Below are 21,872 nucleotides of genomic sequence, written 5' to 3'. Positions count from 1 at the left end.
GTATTGATACCTGATAGGCTGTCAACACCTGTCAGAGCTGAGGGGAAACAGTCATCAGGCTGCGGCGCTAATGTAAACACAGCTGGAAAATCACTGATGCAATGACATTGAAAACACAGAAAACACCGATTCATATATTCACACTGATCATATGGTTTGTGTCACTGCAACTCATTAAGAGGAACTAATAGAACCAATGTTGATGGTCAGAAGTTTTGTGTTACCTTGTTACTGCGACACTGTCACACTTGCGTAAAGCTAGTCTACATACATTTATCAAGACATGACACAGACACTGAAATGAAGTCCAGTTGTCTGGCCACTTCATTAGGAACACCTGGGGCTATAGTTTCTCGGTGTCCAGGTTGAAGCTGTCACCTGATTATTGCTAAGGTCTTAGGAGGTGGTCCTAACGTGGCCTTAGAAACAGTTTCTTTAAAAAAGAACATGGTTTAGTTCAACTGTAGGAGAACTGTGGTTCCCCCAGGTCCACTCTTTGGAGGGCGCCTGTAAACACACTGCCTGTTTTGTGGCAGACCTGGTTTCGGAGCTGTTTGATGGAGTGCTGCAGGGTCAGGATGTGGCTGAACAGTGGGCTCTGCAGCGTCTCCGTCAGGTTGGCCAGCGTGTCGCTGTGGCTCCATTCCTCCCTCTGCTCCAGTTTGGCCTGCAGACGCTCCAGAGCTCCCAGCACCTGCTGACGCTCGGCTGACGACACTGCAGACAAACACACACAGGACTCACTGCCGGTGTCAGTGTGCTTAAAAATAGGAATAAAGCTTCATTTAAAACAGGGGACCTTCTTAAATGTGGAACAGCACAGAGTTTTTACCTGTGACAACACTTTCAAACATCGTCTCTGTCTCTCACTCTGTGTGGATCAACCTGAACGAGAGAGGACACAACAACATCACAGTCCTTCCTCCTCATTTCAGACATGAAGAGCAAAGAAGTCGCAGTTACCCGGAGAAAACCGAAAACTACGAAGGCCTGCAACGAGCAGGTGAGCTCCAACAGGTGTAGTCAGTGTTAGCTCAGCGCTTAGCGCCGCTTCGTCACACACTCACGGAACCAGAACCGGTGCACAGGCACACAACACAACTCTCCCCAGCGTCCACGCCAATAACAGAAGGGAATATAACTCCTAACTACCTTAATGCTGTTAAATCTGTGACTGCGTGCGTGAGAAACTCACCTGTGAAAACAGGAAGTGAAACTCAGCAGCTCCGGGGGGTGAAACCAAACATTGAGCGCTTTGCGGCGCGTTTCAACGCTAACAGTCAAACTACGGTTTAAGCGGAGCAGGTTCAGCTCACAACAGGTGCGGCCAACGTTAGAAAGCAACGAGGACGCTCCAAACAGCTGCGACGTGATGAAAACACAATGACGCGTTAAACTTCACATCTCTGACACCTCCCGTTGTTGACGCCACTAAAACCACACGAAAGAAAGTCTTCTCAGTTGCAAAAGTTCGCAGCCTCAGCGAACAGTCGGCTAGCCGTTAGCATGATGCACTAGTCGCGCAAACGGTGCCCCGCAGTCCGCCTTCGCTGTATTTCGGGCGGATGAACAGTCTCAGGGTGAAGCCGCATCCGAACCAGCAAATACCACAAGCAGACCGACCGAAGACGCTTTGGACCAGGACTAAAACTCCCACAAACTAGACCAGGTCTGACATTACTGTCGTTTTAATGTTGCATTCACTTGCTGTCGGAAATATGACGACATATTGGACGTCGTATATTTTGTTGTCTGATCACAATCAACACAAATCACAATGTGTGTTTCCGTGTTTTTCTGATTCTGTGCAGTTGTTGTATGTCTCATTTCACTAATGTTTTTAGTAACCTTGTGTGAAGTCATGTTTGTTTTTTACGCGTTTTGCAATCGGCCAATGCTTTGTACTATTTCTATTTACTTTCTTGTCCCCTTTTTTGTCTGTTGTTTTGTCTCTGTCATTATAAAACACAATAAAAATAACTAAATAGAAGGACTCTGATCCAGGGGACATTTTACGTCATGGATAAAGAACTCTGTTCAACATATTAAACTTATGTCAACACCTAATCATAAGGCCCCTAATATATCGAAATGATACAGCATTGTATTTGTGAGAGTAACTCGTTTGTCCCAGCGTTTTGAAGATATCTGCTGGTCACGTGACATCCGAGTCAATCATGGCGTCGTCTCGGAGGTGGTCGGTGTGTTTACGCTCCGGGATGTGGAGCCTCCTTTTTTACAGCACTTATGCCCATTTGAAGCTTGTTCTGGCTCAGGACGTGGACAGCTGCGAGAACCTCCGGCTTGGACAATATCCTTGAATCCAAGTTTATCCCATTTAGGCGGATGATTAAAGGAAGCAGAGTGTTAGCCGAGCCTAACGTTAGCTTAATGTTAACAGAAGCAACATTACTAGTTAATAAACATTGGCTGAGTAATAGAAGACACTATAAATACAGTTTTACTTTTCAGATGTAGCTGACTCTTGAGACTGGACTAAGTCTGAGCTACGTATTTCTTTAAAATCTCAAACCGGTGTTTATCATCACTTCTCACTACGACTATTTTCTGCATTTGATAAATGCATATGTTTTATTGAAGTTGTAATGTTACACACTGAGAATCAGGATCAGCGTACGAACTATACACGTGTTTAAGGTATAAAGAATCAACACGTCTACAGATCCAGGCATAGAACTCTCTACATAAACGTGGACGTTTGGCCTTGTGTTATGGGTCCGGGCCAGTTTACCGTTGAGGTGAACAGCAGGACTTGACCGGAGCTGCAGAGAGAAGAGAACTGTTGTAACCTTCTGCGGGTCTTTGAGCAAAAAAAGAAACAAAACTTTTATTCTTGTTTTGTGTTTATTCATTGTATCTGTATATGATGTTTTATGTTCAACGCATTATTATAAAAAAACACATCCTCTTGTTGCTGTTACATATATGATCTATTTTAGATCAGACTGTAACAGAATATTGTCGAATTCCATTATAGATCATTTTGGTTCGTGATGGATTACAACATGTGCAGCAGACAACAGACAAACATTACAGCACAAGGGAAACCATTGACCCATGATATGCATATTAACTGAAGCCACAGGATAACTTTAAAGTATGAACCCAGTCATCAGAGCATTTGCACTCCTTCACTCTGCTCATGTATCTGTGTAGAGGGCCAAGGATCAATGAAGCCACTCAGGAGCCAGAGAACTGCAAGGACAGGATAGCTCTAGGTGAGTGTGACGCCATTCAGTGCAAACTATGCTAGGCAGTATATGATTGCTTCAGAAAGTAAGAGTATTTAAGTAAGAGCAGATACAAATGCACTGACCAACCTGAGCTGATAAAACCTTAACACTGGATAATGGATCTGATTTATAACGGACCAAAACTGAGCAAAGTTATCACTGGTAGCAACTGAGTTTGTTTTTTTTTTACATACGACATAAAACACGAGAGACACAGTGTGATGTATTAATAGAAAATCTGCCTGCAACCTATCTCCTGTTATTGGTTGTCTACCTCCTGAAAATGTGTGTTTGTGTGTTTGCAGTGGAGTGCCTCCCAGCGCCAAACATCAGCTGTCTACTTTCCAACGGGACAGAGTTCAGGTTCAGTGGGGACGAGGTGGGCTTCAACAAAACCATCCCCTGCAGGAACGTGTGAGTGCTCTCTCTCTCACACACACACACACACACACACACACACACACACACACACACACACACACACACACACACACACACACACACACACTGCATCACATCTTGATATCCTTATCCTGATCCTGATATTAATAATATCCCGTCAGTTTTAGGCTTCCGTGTTTAATAGCTAATGAAGTTTTTTTTGTGTCTTGTAAGTGCCATTTGATGGATTTTGGTGTCGTCTCCTGTCAGGAGCGGTTATTCCTACAAAGTGGCCGTGGCGCTGTCTCTATTTCTGGGCTGGCTGGGAGCAGACCGCTTCTACCTGGGATATCCTGCTCTAGGTTTGTTCTCCATTCCCCACGCTAACTTCAGCCATTCACCAAATGCTGGACCTTCTACTGGGTTTGCACAGAAATATGCAATAAGTCATCTGGATAATTAAGTCTACACACAAAAGTTGGGATCATAAAAGAGTCGCTGCTGTGCTCTGTTCTCCCACAGATCAGATATCTGTGGATGCAGCCAGCACAAACGGTCTGCATTAGTCGGTTGGTCAGTTGGTCCTAGTCCTAGTGGACGTCTACAGTATGTGACCGTGTAGTTCTATAGTGTTCATTGCTTCAAACTATTTTACAATGGAACTTGTCTTTAGAAAATTTACTAATCTAAAAATAACAACGTGCTTGAAGATTACCGACAGTACACAGGTTTGGTTTCACTCCTCGATGCTGTGAAACCCTCTGAGTGAGTTGACATGTGTGAAAGAAGAATTGACCTGAAATCCATTTGTATAATCATTGCTTGTTAAAGTTGACAGAATTACTGTACACGCTCAGTTTTTAGAGCTGAACTCTGAATGTTCTGAATGTTGGCCTTTTCTCGAGCCTGAATGAAAATGAAATTCAATTAGTCTTTGTTTGTTACTGATCTACACACAATAGACCATAATAACCCCAAGAATAACAGTTACAATTAGCACAACAAGGGTGGGTTATTATCAGCAGCCTGAATCTCCCCTCATCCTTCTTTTAATGAGACACCTGCAACATGACAAAGGCTGAAAGGCTGCGTGTTGGGGCTGTTTGGATGGAGGACAGCTGCACTGGAGAACACCTGGCCTGATTTGGCACAGGTCGGCCCGGCTCGAGCCAAGTCACATTTATTCCTGCACTATTGAGAAGCTTTGCAGAATAAACACAGGAATTATCAGAATGATCAGACTGAAGTACCTGTTTGTCCTGTGGGCACCGTCAAAAAGACGGTGGATCCTCTGGGAGCAGCAACCTTCATCCCACAACGCATCACGTTGTTGTCATTTTAATAAAGGTCATGAGCTTCCAGGACTGACCTGTGCTAGAACACCTAAAAGCTGACGCTTCGGTGCTGATTATAGATAATGAGCTCTTGGATCTTTTCTTTCTTCTCAGGACTGTTGAAATTCTGTACTGTGGGTTTCTGTGGCATCGGCACGCTCATCGACTTCATACTGGTCGCCATGCAGGTAAGTGACGGACGCAAACACACCAGGTGCTGAGACCAGACCGACACTGATGTTCGTACTGAGCTGAACCTAGTCCCTTTAGGTCTAGAACAGAGTAAGCGTAGAACTGGTTCAGATGTTTTGCTGTAGGGCAGTGGTCATGATGTGTGTAAAGCTGTTCAGTTTCTAGAGCTGTAGTCAGAGTGGAAACCCTGAACTGCTCCACAGACAGATTCAGGTTCCTGTTTCTCGCTGCCTTTATGGGTGACAGCTGTGATGAAGAGTTCTATGTTTCCCAGAGGATCCATTTAAGCGGAGCATGTGGCGCTGGAGCCCGCGTCTCTGTGGTTAACTGCCAGGCAGTAGGAGGACCGGTGGGCTTGATGAATAAACAGGCGTCAGCCTTCTGATTATTATTTACACCATCTATCGTGCAGTGTGTCTCAGGGTGAATGATGCTGCTAGAAGTTTCTAATGGACTCAGAGACAGACGGATGGAAGATGCAGGAGGTGAAAGGACCAATTGCTCCTTTCTAGTAGTGTTTTAGATAATAGAACCTGGAGATCCATCACAGGAAGGTGTGGAGGGGACTGGACATGGATGGATGGACGGACGGACGGATGGATGGTTGGACTAATGGACCGATCAGACCCAGACACGATGTTTAATGGATCAGGCACTGATCAGGGAAAAGTGAGGGTGGCAGATGCTACTTGTCCCGTTTGGTCCAGTCACTTTCAGACAGAACCAGCTGTTGTCAGGTGACCTGTTGTCACTAAATTGGCTTTTTCTATATATGGAAGTAAACAGATTTAAAACTAATTTAAAATGGGTCCACTGGGTTGAACGACATGTGTGACTGTGGTTTGTCTCTTCCTGCAGATCGTGGGTCCCGCAGATGGATCTAACTACATAGTGGATTATTACGGTGCCCGTCTAACCCGCCTGTCCATCACCAACCAGACCTACAGGAAGCCTCACCTGTCTCTGTAAACACGCCTGGACTCGCCCAGCGTAGGTTCAGAGAGGTCCAACCACGCTCCCCCCTCATTTGGCTTTCAGAATATAATCATTTATTAAAATATTAATTTAATGGTAAAATTTGTCAGTACTTCAGGCTTTGAAGTAACTTAAAACATGACTGTTTTACTTACTGTAACCTTCTCCTGTTTTTTGTTCTCTCTGTTGAATGTTTGGAACATTTACTGTCCAACCTGAACTTGAGCTTAATGCATGAACACATGCTCTTTCCCTTCAAGCCTCGGGCCCTTTAGGACAAAACTCAAACATTGCACAAGCAGTAAAGTTTGTGGTTCCGTGGATGGATTTTCTACCAGGTGAAACTTCACAGAACAAGGTCACTCACGCCTTCTTTGCCTGAGAGAGACTCGTTAAATATCAAAGGGTAAAGTCAACATCCTGCAGGTTCCGTAGGGAGAGGCCAGCTGGAACGTGGCCAACTGGTTCCCCTGGATCTGGTTCTGTTTGTGTAGGTCCAGACAGTCCAGCAGAGTGACAGTCCTACACACATGAAGGATCTGTGTCCACTCACAAATGTGTGTGATGCAGAAATGATCCACTGCCTTGATGAATCACCGAAATCTCTCCATTTCAGCTCATGACTGTAAACACCGTTCAACTCTTTGGGTCATCTCAGATTTTGAGTGTGGATTCGTTCAATGTCTTCACCACACATAATTTGGTTTTAACATCTTTTGGCTGCTTCATCTTCTCCTTGTTTCTGACTTTGTAAATAATGTTTAGTTTTGTGTTTAATTAACCGTCGTCATACGTCAGGTTCGTTATATTAAACTTTATCCAAAATGTGATCACATGGAAAAAATACAAAAGATTTCTTTATCCGAATGTGATACAGTGATTTCACTTTAGAACTACATCTACAAATAATCATGACTGTCATTCTACACCCACTGTGCCACAATGAGCCTGAAATCACATTTAGAACTTCGGGACTTACTGTAGTCAATGAAAAAACTACTACTCCACAGAAACAATAACCGAGTCAAAAAGATTGAATTGATTTGAAATCAGGTTTTTCAAAAGTAAAAGATGCAACAAACTATTACTAGTGAAGGAACATAGAACCACACAGAGAGTGTGTGTGCGTGTTTGTGTGTGTGTGCGTGCGTTTGTGTGCGCACACAAACGTGTCTGATTTCAACCAGTGCTATCCTTCCTATTATCCCTCCCAACATGTGAAGGCAGAAGATGTTCAAGGTCTGTAGAAATGAGACTTTCACTTTCTGCTCAGTTACTTCTCAGCTGTTCTCGTTTCTCTGCTGATTTGGACTTGCGTCAGTGACTCGTGTCTGCTTCCATCCTGAGCTCTGCTCGTCCCATCATCCTAAGTTACTTCTGATTAGTTGCTTCTGGTGTTTGTCTTTTTACATTTGATTGTGTAGCCATTCAAAATATTCGAATAATACTCAAACTGGTTCACTCTCTCTCTCTCTCACACACACACACACACACACACACACACACACACACACACACACACACACACACACACACACACACACACACACACACACACACAGCGTCGGCCTGGGAAACAGAAAGCATGAAATTACAGTTGCGTCGGTTGGAACGAAGAGCAGGAGGAAGCCTCAGCGATAAGGAGGCGGCTGTGTGTGTGTTGGCTGTTCTAAACAAAGCCGCCCCATCGCTGGTCGTCCTCTATAATCCCTGTGTGTGTGTGTGTGTGTGTGTGTTCATTTGGACGGTCTGCCTGGCGTCTCACCAGATAAGTCCTTCAATATTCACACTCGGCTCAGCTGCACTAATGTGTGACTGTTCATGTCTTCATGCGGTTGTGAGGACACGTTGTGAGCTGTTTTAAAGGTCCCGGCTTTATGACGCAGGTCCAACTGGACGAGACAGGATGAACAGGATCCGGAGGCTCAGTCAGAATAACACGGAATCAGTGCTCTATCACAGGCTGCTTTCTACTGGTACTGACTTATCACTGTAAATACAACACATATCCTGTGTGTGGGGACCCAGCAGCACCAACACAACAAGGATGATCAAACAAAACACAAAACAATGAATCCAAATAAGATGCACATGCATCAAGTCAGCATCCCATCACACAGTTATTAGGAGAGACAGAAAAAACAAGATCAACACAAGGTGCTGAAGAAGAAGAAAGCTCTTTGTGGTTCCTGTGGACACTGTGAAACTGATCAACCAAGTGGAGGCCTGCTCCCATTGGTTGAGGCTGGAGCTGGTATCGATCAGAAACACCAGCAGCAATTATACAGCTTCACGCTGAGCTTGGAGCTCATCGCTATTCACACACGCCACAGTGGCTCTTTGATTAATGCTAATTTGCGAGTGGACGTGTTGCGCCTTAATCCTCTTGTCTAATTGGTCTCTCATTACGGCTGAGGGGAAGCAGTGGGGGGCGTGTCTCCGGCCCTTCGTTAGGGCGGTGCCACCGCTTGGTCCTGGATGGATGGAGGACGACGCTGTGCACAAACTTTAACCTGTTTGCTGCAACACAAAGTCCTGGAGAAAACTGAGTTCTGGGTCACAGCACAGAGTGCCGGACACTGAGATCCAGTCATCGTCGTTACAGGTGGTGGCTGACGCTCTCTGGTGGAACGTAGCTGTGGTTCTTGGTCAACAAAAACAGGCTGAGCTGAGCAGCAGGTTCCGCCTGACCCTGGGCTCCCACAGGGTCATTAGCCTGTACGTAGTACCCAGAACAACGTTACATGTTTGACTTCATGCACAGTGATCCAATAAGTTCTAGATGGTACCACCCGAGTTACAATGTTGGGTGTTCCACTGCTGGAGCTGCTGGAGAGGGAGTCTTCCCAGTTTGGGAAGTTTGCCAGCAGCTTTAAGGTTGTTCGTCTGGGATGTAAGGATGCAAGACTACAGCGTGTGCAGTCATTACGGAGGCAGGCATCTATGTTTTTAAGTGATCCTGATCAAACTTTAAATGTGTCCTTCAGAGTAAAGTACGAGAATGCTCTCCACGGTGTATTCTAGCTCGGGGAGCATGAAACGCTTCAAATGCGAGTCATGTGGGCAACGTGGCCACACAGAGCGGAGGAGCACAGGCCGCTGGGCGTGAGGGCCCGCTGCTGGATAAGTCTGATGATGGAGCAGAACACCCAGAGGCAACGCATCTTCGGCTGGGTCGGGCAAAGGGGTGACGCAGGGAGGTAGTGAGACGAGCAGCAGGGTTGCGGATAATGACGAGGAACAAATGATCGATGACGACACACTGTCACAGTACATTGTGTTGCAAAATGACACACAGTCGTACTCCTTAAAAGATATTAATGATTGTTTCAATGAGACATATGGGAGGCAGTCTGTAGAAATAAAAGATTTCTTCTCTGATGATGATGGGTTTTGTGTGTGTGTGTAGATCTGTGTGTGCATAAACCGATCGTGTGTGCGTAAACTGATTTGTACTTAGTGGAGCTAAGTGGAGCTTAGTGGAGCTGGAGTGAAGTAAAGGTGGGTATGTTCTAGTAACGCTGCAGTTGTGACTCTGTGGTCGTTTATCAGACCACAATAAACACATTTACTTTAACAATGCTTTAAAACAACCTGATATGTAGGTTGTCGGCTAACATGCTACATTGGCGTATTATAGAAACACCAGTTTAACGTTCGCGCAACTGCATCACCTTGCAAATCACGAGAGTAACGTCACACTTCATACACATGAATATGAGCCGTCATGTCTGTCCGATCATTAATTCCTCTCTCCTGTTGTCAGCTTCCTAGAAGAAAATGCACAAGGGTGTAATCTGGAATCACCAGGTGTAAGTTGTGAAAGCACGGCTTCAACCCCTAGGAACCGCTGTAACTGCTTCCTATCAGAAGGGGATGGCCAGTCCCATGCCACGGTCACCTTATTAGGGTCCATAGCAATCTTTCCAGGGCTAATTACAAACCCAAGGAAAGATGTGGATGACACATGGAACTCACACTTTTCGGCCTTAACAAATAGGTTATTGTGCAAAAGGTGCTGCAAGTCGGACATGCTTCTGTTCAGTCTGTGAAAAAATGAGAATATCATCCAAATACACAAAAACAAACTTATTAATCACGTCCCCAAGCATGTCATTCAACCAGATTCTAGAAAATTTCAGGGGCATCACCAGATATTTAAGTGGCCTGTGTGAGTATTAGAAGCAGTATTCCATTCGTCCCAGTCTCTTATACGAACCAAGTGATACGCATTACGCAGATCTAACTATCTTTTTAATCTATCTTTTTAGCGGCAACGGGTATCGGTTCTTCACTGTGATATCATTTAGACGCCAATAGTAAATACACGGTCTCACTCCCCCATCTATTTAGGATACGAAAAAGAAACCTGCCCCTGTTTGAGTTGTGTGGTTCAACTTGGGCTGGCTTTTGGTGGCTGTCTACCCTCCTCATGTGGTGAGTGTGGATCCTGAGTGTGCCTTGACTTCCCAGGTTAGATTGGGGAGTGAGCCAGCTGTATTAAGCAATTAGTCCTTCCGTCAGTTCACTCATTTGTTATTTTGTCTTTTTATTTTTGGAGGTAATCCCGGGTGGAGATTTATTTCTATGGTGGGGTTAAGGATTTCAGAGCCTGTGGGTTGCTGAAGTTATGCTATTAAAGCCGCCTCGAGCCTGGTACGCCTCTGAAGATATTTAGGTGTTAGTCTAAATTAGGCAGTTACCAGGGCTGTCTTTTGCAGGGGTGCACTCAGGAGCTTGCTGTAATTCTTGTTTTAGGGTTACTTAAGTTAAGTGTGTTGGTGCTCAAAGTGTTGAGTATATGAGTGATGTTTGTTGTCCTTACTTTCTGATTGTGCAGCCTTAGTTAGTTAGTCAGGGTGATGTGTGTTCCCCTGACTTTGTGTTGAATTAGATTTCTGAGTTGGTGAATTTACTGTCATTTGTGGGTTTGGACAGTGGGTTTTGGACGGTGAGGAAGTCTGATTCTGTTTATTTTGATAGAGAGCTTGTGTGGCTTTTTTGTTTGTGGGACCTTAGCTACTGTGTGCATTGTGTTGTTTAGTATGGCTACGGCTGAAGCATTTATTCAAGCACTGCCGGGCGAGCTGCTTGAGCAGCTGACTAAAGAACAACTCTTGCTAGACATTATGGTATTTAAATTACTAGCAGTGAGAAACGGTTGAAGGAAAGTGTTAAAGAAGCTCTCAGAACCATATTAATAGAGCATGGTGTCCTGATTGCTGCTTCAGCACTTTCTGGCACTTCTGCTGCCATGTCTATGCCTGTAGTGGACGTTTCAAAGTTTTCAGATGTTGCCTTAGACGTTAAATTAAGGGAACTGGCCTTACAAGAGCTACAACTGCAACTGAGGGAGCATGAACGCTTCCTTAAGGAGATGGAGTATAAGCAGGCAGCTTTGTCAGCTTCCTTGAAACACGAGCCACCAGAGTTTGATGTTGTCAGGCACATTAGGTTGGTGCCTCCTTTTGTAGAGAAGGATGTTAAAATATACTTTCCTCATTTTGAACGGGTCACCACTCTTTCAGCTTGGCCTAAGAGTGCTTGGACTTTGCTTTTGCAGAGTGTCCTGGTGGGAAAGGCACAGAAGGGTTACTCCACGTTAAGCATAGAGAACAGTAGGGACTATGGTAAGGTTAAAGGGGCTGTATTGAAAGCTTAGGAATTGGTTCCTGAAGCTTATCGGCAGCGCTTTCATATTCTTGTGAAGGTTGAGGACCAAACTTTTGTTGAATTTGCCAAGGAGACAGAAACTCCTTGATAGGTGGTGCCAATCTTCAAACGTAGAAACTAAAGACGACCTGAGACAGCTGGTTTTGCTGGTAGAGTTTAAGAACTGCTTGCCTGCGGCAGTGTGCCTATATCTTAATGAGCAAAAAGCGCTAACAGTTGAGGAAGCTGCCGTTTCAGGTGATGAATTTTTCCTCACTCATAAGATAAGCTTTGGCAGCAATCAGGCAGCGCTGAGGGTAAGAACTAAAACTGGTTCTCAAATACCTGCTACGTTGTCGGTGAGGAAAACAACCTGGAGCACTCCTGTGGAGAGGTCCACTTTTATTGCAAGAAACCTGGGCATCTTATTGCGGAGTGCCCTGTCCTGTGCAATAGGCAAGGGTTTTTCAAGCCTGTAGCTCTAGTAAAGGCTAAGAATAATACAAGTTTGGAGGATACTACTGTGAGTCTACTGAGGGAGATAGACTCCTCACCATTTCTTATGTTTGGTCTCTTTGACATCTGCCCGAGGCTAGGTTACCTATTAGGATCTCGTGAGATCCTGGGGCGTTTTAATCCTTGATCCTACAGGATACTCTTCCTTTTTCTGAGGACTCTGCATTGGGCTCGGGTGTCCTGGTTAAAGGTTTTGATAGTGGTTACTTAGCTCTACTGTTGCATGCCATTAATCTTCAGACGCAGCTAGTTAGTGGTGAAGTGGCTGTGGCAGTTTTTACTCATAGAAAGGGGTATCCTTCATTCTTGAGAATGACTTGGCTGGGGAGACGATGTTGATTGCCCCTGAGGTGGTCCCAGTTCCTGATACCTGAGGGGCCAGATGGTCTTGAACACGTGGGTGGCATAACTCGTGCCATGTCCAAAGGCCGGAGAATAAAATTGGCATCAGAAGATTCTCCTTCAGATACCTTTTTGGCTAGTGGTGACGTACTGGCAGTTGGTAAGGCGTTTCCATCTCATGAAGCTCTCAAAATGAGCAGAGCCAGGATTGAACGCTATCTTCTCTTTTCAGTGCAATGCAATCAAAGAGGTTTCTTGTGGGTATTTTGTTAAAAATTGTGTGCTGATGTGAAAGTGGACTTTATACCATTAGATAGGTCTTGTGAGGATGACTGGGGCAGTATGTTTCAAGTAGTGGTTTATTTATCGTTTGGATGAGTTGTGTCTGGAACATGATCACTGTCTAGCAGGGGATTAAAAAGACCTTAGATCGCGTGCTGCGCCACTTCTATTGGCCTGGTGTTAAATCTGATGTTGCCAAGTACTGTAAAACTTGCCATGTGTGTCAGGTTGTGGGAAAGCCTAACCAGGGGATTCCACCTGCTCCTTTACATCCTATCCCTGTGGTTGGAGGGCATTTTGAGCGTATTTTGGTTGACTGTGTGGGTCCTTTTCCCTGATCTGGCAACCAGTATTTTTTCCTGTGTGCGGCCACTCGATTTCCTGAAGCCATTCCTTTGTGGACAATCAATTCTAAAGCAGTTTCTAAAGCTCTTTTTTACATTGTTTGGCCTTCCGAGAATTGTTCAGATGGACCAAGGTACCAATTTTATGTCCCGTGTTTTTTTCTCAGATGCTCCAGCAGCTATCTGTTCAGCATTGCATATCATCTGCCTACCATCCTGAGTCACAGGGGGCTTTGGAACGGTACCATCAGACACTTAAGACCATATTACGAGCGTACTGTGGGGAGAATGAGAAGTATTGGAATGATGAGTTCCCTTGGTTCTCTTTGCAGCTAGGGAAGTCATGCAGGAGTCACTGGGCTTTAGCCCAGCTGAGCTTGTGTTCGGCCATACTTTCCATACTGTACAGGGACCGCTAAAGCTACTTACTTACTACTAAAGAGAAGTGGTTAGCGGATCATCCATCTGCTGCTAACCTCTTGGACTTTGTGTTTTACTTTCAGTAAAGGTTTAATAGGGTGTGTGAACTAGCTAAACAACATCTAGGCGAGTCCCAAGGGTGGATGAACCATTGGTATGACAAGAAGGCAAAACATTGTGTGTTTCTCTCGGGTGACAAGGTTTTGTTTCTCTTGCTTTTGTCTGGTTCAACCTTAAGTGCTTGCTATAGTGGTCCCTGTGACTGAGACTCCGGATCGAAGGCAACGCAAAACGCGCTTATGTCATATTAACTTGTTAAAGCCCTATTTTGATAGGGAAAAGGAGACTGGATTGCAGGACCAACCCAATGTTAAGTTGGTTGCTGTGGTGACAAGGGCTCCTGAGGTTGAGGATGCGGGGGTCACCGCAACAATGTCTGTTGAGAGGTTATCAAACGCAGTGATTCTGGGTTACTTGGATGCCCATTTGAGTTACATGTACATGGATCCTCCAAAGTGTTCTGACACAGCTGAGGTTATTCATAACCATTATATGTTGTTTTCAGATGTGCCTGTGCGTACTAGTGTTCTTCTCACCATGATATTGATGTCGGTGATGCCACTTCTATTAAACAGTATCCCTACAGAGTGAGTCCTGATAAACGTCAGCTTATGAGTAGGGAGGTTGATTATATGTTGACGCATGGTATTGTTGAGCCTAGCGTTAGGTGGCCCGTGGAGCTCTCCGAGTTTGCTGGTGGGAATGCCGTATAAAACAGTCCGGTTTTTTACAGTTTTTCTGAGGGTCGACACTGTGACTAAACCGTATTGCTTTCCCTTTCCTCGTATGGATGATGGCATTGACAGGGTGAAGTCTGCCGAGTTTGTTACATAGTTGGACCTACTAAAGGGCTACTGGCAGGTTCCACTAACTAGGAGAGCGTGTGAGATTTCAGCTTTTGTTACACCTGATGACTTTTGTCAGTATACAGTCATGGCTTTTGGAATGGAGAATGCACCTGCCACCTTTCAACATCTTATAAATGAAGTTTTGAAAGGTGTGTTGGGTTGTGAAGCGTACCTTAATGATGTAGTAATCTATAGTCCAACTTGGGACCAGCACGTGTGAACCAGCTGGCAGATGTGTTTGGTAGATTAGCTGATGCTAGTTTGACCTTGAACCTAGCAAAGTGTGAGTTTGGACAAGCCACTGTGTCACAGTTTCGGTCTGCTTCCGGTTTTACTTTGAAGGACTTCCTGCCACACTCACACCACAGCTGTTTTTCATGTCACCACCGGTCCTCATCACACAGGTCTCAAGTCAAGTCTGCCCTGTTACTGCTAAGATTGAAGCAATCATTGACTTTCGTGCGCCTACATCTTGCCGTGAGTTAAAACCTTTTCTTGGGATAGTAGGGTATTACAGAAGTTTCTGTAAAAACTCTGCCACTGTGGCTGCTCCTCTAACTGCCCTGCTTAGCCCAAAGGTTCCTTTCATGTGGTCAGAACAGTGCCAACTTGCATTTGTACATCTTAAGGCCTCTTGAGTAACTCTCTAGTGCTTGCTGCTCCTGACTTTAATAGGCCTTTTAAGCTTGCTGTGGATGCAAGTGATGTGGGTGCTGGCGCTGTCCTCCTCCATCTGGTCTTGAACATCCTGTGTGCTACTTCTCTAAGAAGTTTACTTCGCATCAGAAATGGTATTCTAGCATAGAGAAGGAGGCGCTAGCACTTAAGCTGGCCTTGGAACATTTTGAGGTTTATGTTTCCTCAGGCCAGGTTATTGTGGTTTATATAGACCACAGTCCCCTAGTTTTCCTGGACAGGATGAAGCATTCAAATCACAGGTGTTAGGGGACCACATCTGTATAACCTGTTATTAACAGAATTATTATTAAGGTCCCACATGCTCAAACAAAGGAGGTACTGCGGCCTGCATGTAACGTCTTCATGCTGATAGTAGTGAGTGAGAACAAAGGTGGAGATTTCAAATCTGAGCGCCAAAACCAGGCGCCAGGTGGGGAACCATACCTGGCTCTCCGCTAAGATGTCCCGACTCCCCGCTGCGACAAACGGAGGAGGAACTTGGACGTCAGCCATCCTGATTGGACCAAACAATAGGACAGGCGTGACCAAAAACACGGTTACAAAAGCTGTCGTGACCAAAGAGTCGCCCCTGTTCTCTCCGACCTTGTCCCGGCCCCCTTGTCTCTTCAACCCTTGTCCCTTCCCCTTGTTCCCTCTACGGTGAAACGACGGACCGTCTCACCAGGCTCGAGCAACCTTTGCTCTCCTCGTCTTCTCCGTCGCCTCCGTCCACCCGGAGCTTCCCTCTGGACCGGCAGGCCTGGAGCCTCCACCGCAGCCAGCAGCTGAACTAACGGGACGTCGTCACAGAGAACGGGCCTGATCACCCATCTACTTCCAGCCACACGGCAGGAAACCGCCAGCTTAATCGCCTCAGCTGGTCACGACTCGATCACTTTGTTAATTAATAATTGTTTTATTGTTGTGTTGTTTTCTTTTCCTGAACACGTGTTCTGATCACTGTGCATTTTTGCGATCACATGATTGTAAGTCTGTTATAGATCTGTGTGAATCTAAGAGGTGCACAGTGAAGCCTTGTAGCCTGTGATTTCGCTTCATTGTGTTACTGTGCAGTGCTCTGTTTCTGCTGTGACCACGCCACGCGCACGTTTCAACCACTGCCTTTTCAGCGATCACGTGACTATATCACCGAATATAGCCCCACGTATTTGTGTGACCGCAAGCCTTATTCACGCTAGTCCCACTTCACACTCCTTTACACGCTTCTTTCCCTGTGAGCGCCGGCACCGCGCGCTCCATTCAAAGGGCTCACCGGCACACGCGTGCAGCTGTGCCACCTCACCACGCCTCTTTCTCTTCATCTCTCTCTCTCTCACACACACACACACACACACACACACACACACACACCCCTCTTATCTCAGGTAACACGCATACACATACAGTACGTCCAGACGAACACACCATACGATTAAGTTGTGATTTGCTCATTGATTCAAGATAGTGTTGACACAGAGTTAATATTAATTGTTTAATAAAGCGTTCATAATTTAATTGGTCTGTGATTTTTTGTATGTGGTTTTACAGCACTGGTGAAGTGAGTCGGCTATGGTGCGGAGTTCATCCTTCAACTAACTTAAATACAATTGAGACTGTATTGGCGATTCCAAATTGGTTATTGGTCCCTCGTAACAGGGTGGTGCCCCGTAAATAAAGTAATTTTTAATTCAGTTAATAATTCTTAATTAATAATGATTAAGTGTTTCACTTACCAAACTATAGACCTTTGTCATATAGTAATATTTATTTACGCTAATAACCAAATTTGTGAATCTGAATTATAAACATAATTGGTATCTCCACTCAGGAGCTATAAATCCAATTATTATTAATTAAGCCCGTCTACTGTGTCTTGGAGTAGAAAGGGCCCTGAGTTCCTATTTTATAATTGTTTTGTCCTGGATAATTTCAGTAGTAATGTAAGCTCTTGACTTTTTAAGGCACAGTTGTTTACCACAAACCACCAAGGAACATAACTGTAGAAAAATATAATTTCCCCCTTTAATTGTACATTAAATAAAGTAAATTAATAACAACTTAACCCTGTCAGTGCAAAATCTTACGCACAACATAAAGTACACTTACATAACAGTGCCACAAATATGCAATTAATTTCAAAGTCCACTTAAACCAACTGAAAACCAAACCGTTGCAGGCCTGATGCGTGGCTCGTGAGCGTTGAGACCCAAAACGTAATGGCCGATTCACTCACGTCCGAGCACTAAATAAAACAAGTCCATACCTTAATCATCCTCACGGTCGTCCAGCAGGACGCTGAGCTGCGCTCCTACCCGGATGTTGCAGGTGTCCAACTCTGTGCCGCTGAGGAGAAGCTGGTCCAGCTGGGTTAGCTAGCTGCTCCCGTCTCCACGTGCTGCTCCTTCCCACTCGTCGCTCTGACAAGAGGGCCTGGCGATAGACTTTGCACAACTTCGTGCTGAAGTTTGCCTCCTTTACCGCTCAGTTCTTTGCACCTTCAGACTCTCTTACCGACAGTCTTCCACTTCCACATTTTTAAGCGACAGGTGCATCTTCTTCGAGTTTTCCCTACCGCGCGCTCCTAGCGTTAGCCTCCGGCTCCCGTCTGCTCCCAATCTCTCCTCCTCTTTCTTCGTAGTTTCTCACAAAACCCCCGATCGCCAAAATAAAATCCTGCATCATTCCCTTAGCAACATTAACACTAAACTTCAACAAGTTGGAGGTTAACAAAATAAACAAACATACTTATTATTTCACATATTATATACTAAACTTACATTTAACCACAAACATTGTATAACAATATACCCCTTTTCTTTTATTTTGTAAACCCATCAACAATGTGTCTTGTCCCAATTTCTTATTTACCTCATCTTGTTTATTATGCCAATTACTTTTATTTTACAATTGTCATATTTCTATTTGTACTTTTGTGCTGGGTTACATTATAATTCGTGCTCCTCGCATATCCCCAACATACTTGGTGCCTCGTGTGAGGCTAATAAAACTCAGCCCTTTCTGAGACTAGGTGGTGTTGCTAATTCATTTGGCACTGCAGGGGTTTAACCTGGACATCCAGCATGTTCGTGGAAAAGACAGTGTGTTAGCAGATACCCTTTCGAGGTTGTAGTTTCCTCATTCCTGTGGGTTTTGTGCATTTGTTCCAGGACATTTTAGTGCTTATGGGTGGGGATGTTAATGGCTAAATAGTGTCTTTACTGAATTTTGCAGGTGACCTAGATTGACTCCGCCCTGATCCCTTGCCTGATTGGTGTCCTCTGGTGGCCAGCGTTTAAAAGCCCTGCTAAGCTCCTCTCTCGCTCTGTTTCCAGCTCAGCACATCATTTCAGCATCTATGTTGACAGCAGCCATGCCTGCTCATGTCTCATTGTTAGTTGGTTAATAAATCACCTATGTGGAAACCATATATTTTGGTGTATTTTGCTTCCTACGAGCCGAGGTCGTAACACGCAGTCTTTTGACTGCTGACGGCAAAACAAATATGAACCATGTTGCGACCCGGCAAAGTTCACAAAGTCCACTCATAAACTGTCCAGAGTCCGAGATGTCGCTATTTACTGTTTGCGTCCAGACTGTCTGACCAGTGCGTGATCACACTCATAGGCTCTCCAAAGCAACATATGTGAAATAAGAATCCGGCGAGGGTGGAAACACTGCGGGAAAGATGAATACACCACTGATTAAAATGCCAGGTGCAAATGATCCTCAGACGACTGAAAACCAGAAGTCCCCACAATAATAGCATCAAATGGGAAGCCGCACTGCTGATCATCACACGTGTATGGACTAATGTGTCGTGAGGGTGATCAACAATGACTCAAGAGCACCGTAAAAATCCATATGATTAAGCTAATGTTTTGTAATGTTTTGCTGTATTGAAAATTTGGAATGTTCTATATTACTATAGAAACAGAGTTGATGCAGATTAACTACTTTTGGACATTAACTGAGTGGCTGCTGGACACCTGGTAGAAACAGTTAAAGGTGAGCAACAAAGGTGACTATTTATCATCTAGCTTCATCTCATGTGCAATAGGAAGCAGACCTATTGATTCCACCAGATCAACCTGGTGGAATCAACTGGTTCTACAAAATCTGGGCCTCAAAGATAAAAGGACACCTTCCCAGTGTCAGGCGGCTTGACGAATCGGACCCACATGCACAGCGATGGCGACCAGGAGGTAAGTTCAACTTGTTTAATGAACAGACAGATTCCAAGGTACAGGCAGAATGCTGAAAACTTACGGCAGACAGCGAAAGCACAAAGGGAGCAGACAAGCTCGGAGTGGGTCGGTACGAGGTAAGTACAAGACGACTAGGCAAAAGTGTCTGGAAACTGGCCCGGTCGATAACTGGACAAGAACAAGACTAACGCTGGAAAGAGGACTCACAACAATCTGCCAAAGGTATGAGGTGAGTGCTGGAAGCTAAATACTGAGACGAATTACCAATTGCGGACAGCTGAGTTTTACAAGTACCTAGTGTACCGTATTAAGGGACAAGGAACGGCTGGGGTGTTAGGAGTTATTTATTATTATATTATATTATTATATTATTATATTATATTTTAATTTAAGTGGTTCTTTATTCATTTCATATATTGTATTTGAATTTTGGAGCAAATAATTTAAATAAAATACTCTGACTGACTTACTTTCTTGGTATTGTGTGTGTCTGGTTATGCAGTGTTGAGATCAATTCAATTCAATTCAATTCAATTCAATTCAATTCAATTCAATTCAATTCAATTCAATTCAATTCAATTCAATTCAATTTTATTTATATAGCGCCAAATCACAACAAAGTTATCTCAAGGCACTTTACAAAGTAAGGTTTAAAACCTCACACAACTAAACCTAACAAATCCCACATACAGCAAGCATTTAATTTGACAGCAACAGTGGAGAGGAAAAACTCCCTCTCTAACGAGGAAGAAACCTACAGCAGAACCAGGCTGGATGTGGGCGGCCATCTGCCTCGACCGGTTGGGGTGAGGGGATAGAGAGAGAGAGAAAAGCACAGCAACAGCAACAAGCAACAACAGAGCACAATTATCGATGTTACTGTTATTATACTGTACTGTATTTGCCTAAGCTATATTAGCTTAGGCAAGGAGGGTTTTATTGATTCTTGTTCTGGTTCTGTTCATTGGCAACTGGACTTGCTGTTTCTTCTTGAAAACATGACATTTTTCTATGAAAAGGCTTCTTCATTTCTGAACTTTACTTCTCCAGACTTGATGAAGTCTATTGTTATGGTTACATGTCCAGTTGCCAATGAACAGAACATTTGGGGTGTAGGTATTATTATTAATATTGGTAATATTTAACCCATCTATATAGTTAATTTTGACTCATCCGATGGGTCAAATAAAACAACCCAGTGTATAGGTAATATTTGACAAAACAATAGGGTTAATGGGTTAAAATAGTGTAACCCAGCAGCTGGGATAGGGTTGGGTTATTTTTGAACCCAGCAGTTTTTAGGGTGTGAGATGAGTATTTGGCTCTCAAGGAGGAGTGAAAGTGACAGGCTGTTCTGATGCTTAGCTCCTGTTCAGACGTTCGGTGGAGAGTTAAATTTGTCTTTCATAAAATGGTGTGAGACCTTGAAGACTAGGTTCGGGGATTTAGGTTTCGTGTTCGTTTCATTTCCAGACTTTCTTGACCTTAATTTTTGACTGAGTGAGTAAGTAACTGATATGTTTATTTTGACTGTTGTTTTTATTATTATTATTTACTTTATGGGTCAAATAGTCATTATTTTCCCCGTTAAAGGCCAAAGGTCTCCTGTTCAGACTGTCTCAGGTTCAAGCTCACCGTCTGACCTCTTGACCTTTGGTTGTTTGCTGTGGGGGCCTATCAGGTCACAGCTGTGTGTGTGTTGTGGAAAGCTGATGCGGGTGTTGGCGGCTGGCTGAATTATTCACGCTCCTCTGCGGTCGTCTCTCTCCCTGAAACCTGAGAGGAGGTGAGGCAGCTCCCAGCCCCCGCCCTCCATCCACCACTGGGGGGAGAATCTGAGCTCAGCTGACAGCAAGACAACACAGCGAGGGGGAGGAGAGGGAGGACGGTGGGAGACCGGTGAGGGTGCACCTGGCGAATGTTTATTGTGTCATCACTGTGTCCAACATGAAGCTACAGAAACAATAGCATTTCATAGAAGCAACTTGAGAAAAGATTGACTCCATGTTAAAACTTACTGAATCAGAATAGTTGGGACGAACGAGCTCAGGAACAGAACCTCAAGCTGCGTTTGGTTGGTTGATGATGCCACACCTACAGAGTCAGTAAACTGGTCTCCTCCGGTCGATAATGCTGCTGCCTGTAACTTATTCTCCATTATATGTTGAACATTTGATGTTTCTACAAGTGCTTACAGTACGTTTTCCTGGTTTGCTCGAAGACAAACAGTCTAAACAGCGTTCGGCCAGTAACAGCGTGTGAGCAGAGTTTGTCCAGACCTGAACTTTCAAGGTGAGTTGATTCATAGAAGATATACGCCTGGTTTCTCTGCTTTAGCCACAAGGGACAATGAAATCCCTCAAATCCTGGAGCTGTGCAGGGTGTTAGA

The 21,872-nt window shown here is 44.5% G+C and overlaps 2 protein-coding genes across 2 annotated transcripts in view; one reads left to right on the top strand and one right to left on the bottom strand.

Moving 5' to 3' along the window:
• patj (PATJ crumbs cell polarity complex component) overlaps window positions 1-1,688 on the bottom strand; it is a 30,974-nt gene extending 29,286 nt beyond the window's left edge. The window contains exons 1-3 of the mRNA XM_029149279.3: window positions 1,196-1,688; window positions 833-885; window positions 539-717 (exon numbers count right to left, since the gene is read on the bottom strand). Coding sequence (XP_029005112.1) covers window positions 539-717; window positions 833-854 — 201 coding nt within the window. The 5' untranslated portion in view covers window positions 855-885; window positions 1,196-1,688. The remainder of the gene's footprint in view (window positions 1-538; window positions 718-832; window positions 886-1,195) is intronic.
• A 463-nt stretch (window positions 1,689-2,151) lies between these two features.
• On the top strand, window positions 2,152-6,966 carry tm2d1 (TM2 domain containing 1). The gene is made up of 6 exons (XM_029148613.3): window positions 2,152-2,311; window positions 3,166-3,239; window positions 3,560-3,668; window positions 3,906-3,997; window positions 5,084-5,157; window positions 6,020-6,966. The coding sequence occupies exons 1-6, from the start codon at window positions 2,178-2,180 to the stop codon at window positions 6,128-6,130; spliced, it is 594 nt and encodes a 197-aa protein (XP_029004446.1). The 5' UTR covers window positions 2,152-2,177; the 3' UTR covers window positions 6,131-6,966.
• Window positions 6,967-21,872: the final 14,906 nt, after the last annotated feature.

Source organism: Betta splendens, chromosome 4 (genome assembly GCF_900634795.4).
Source record: "Betta splendens chromosome 4, fBetSpl5.4, whole genome shotgun sequence".
Taxonomy (NCBI): domain Eukaryota; kingdom Metazoa; phylum Chordata; class Actinopteri; order Anabantiformes; family Osphronemidae; genus Betta; species Betta splendens.
This window is presented reverse-complemented; position numbering and strand designations above follow the sequence as displayed.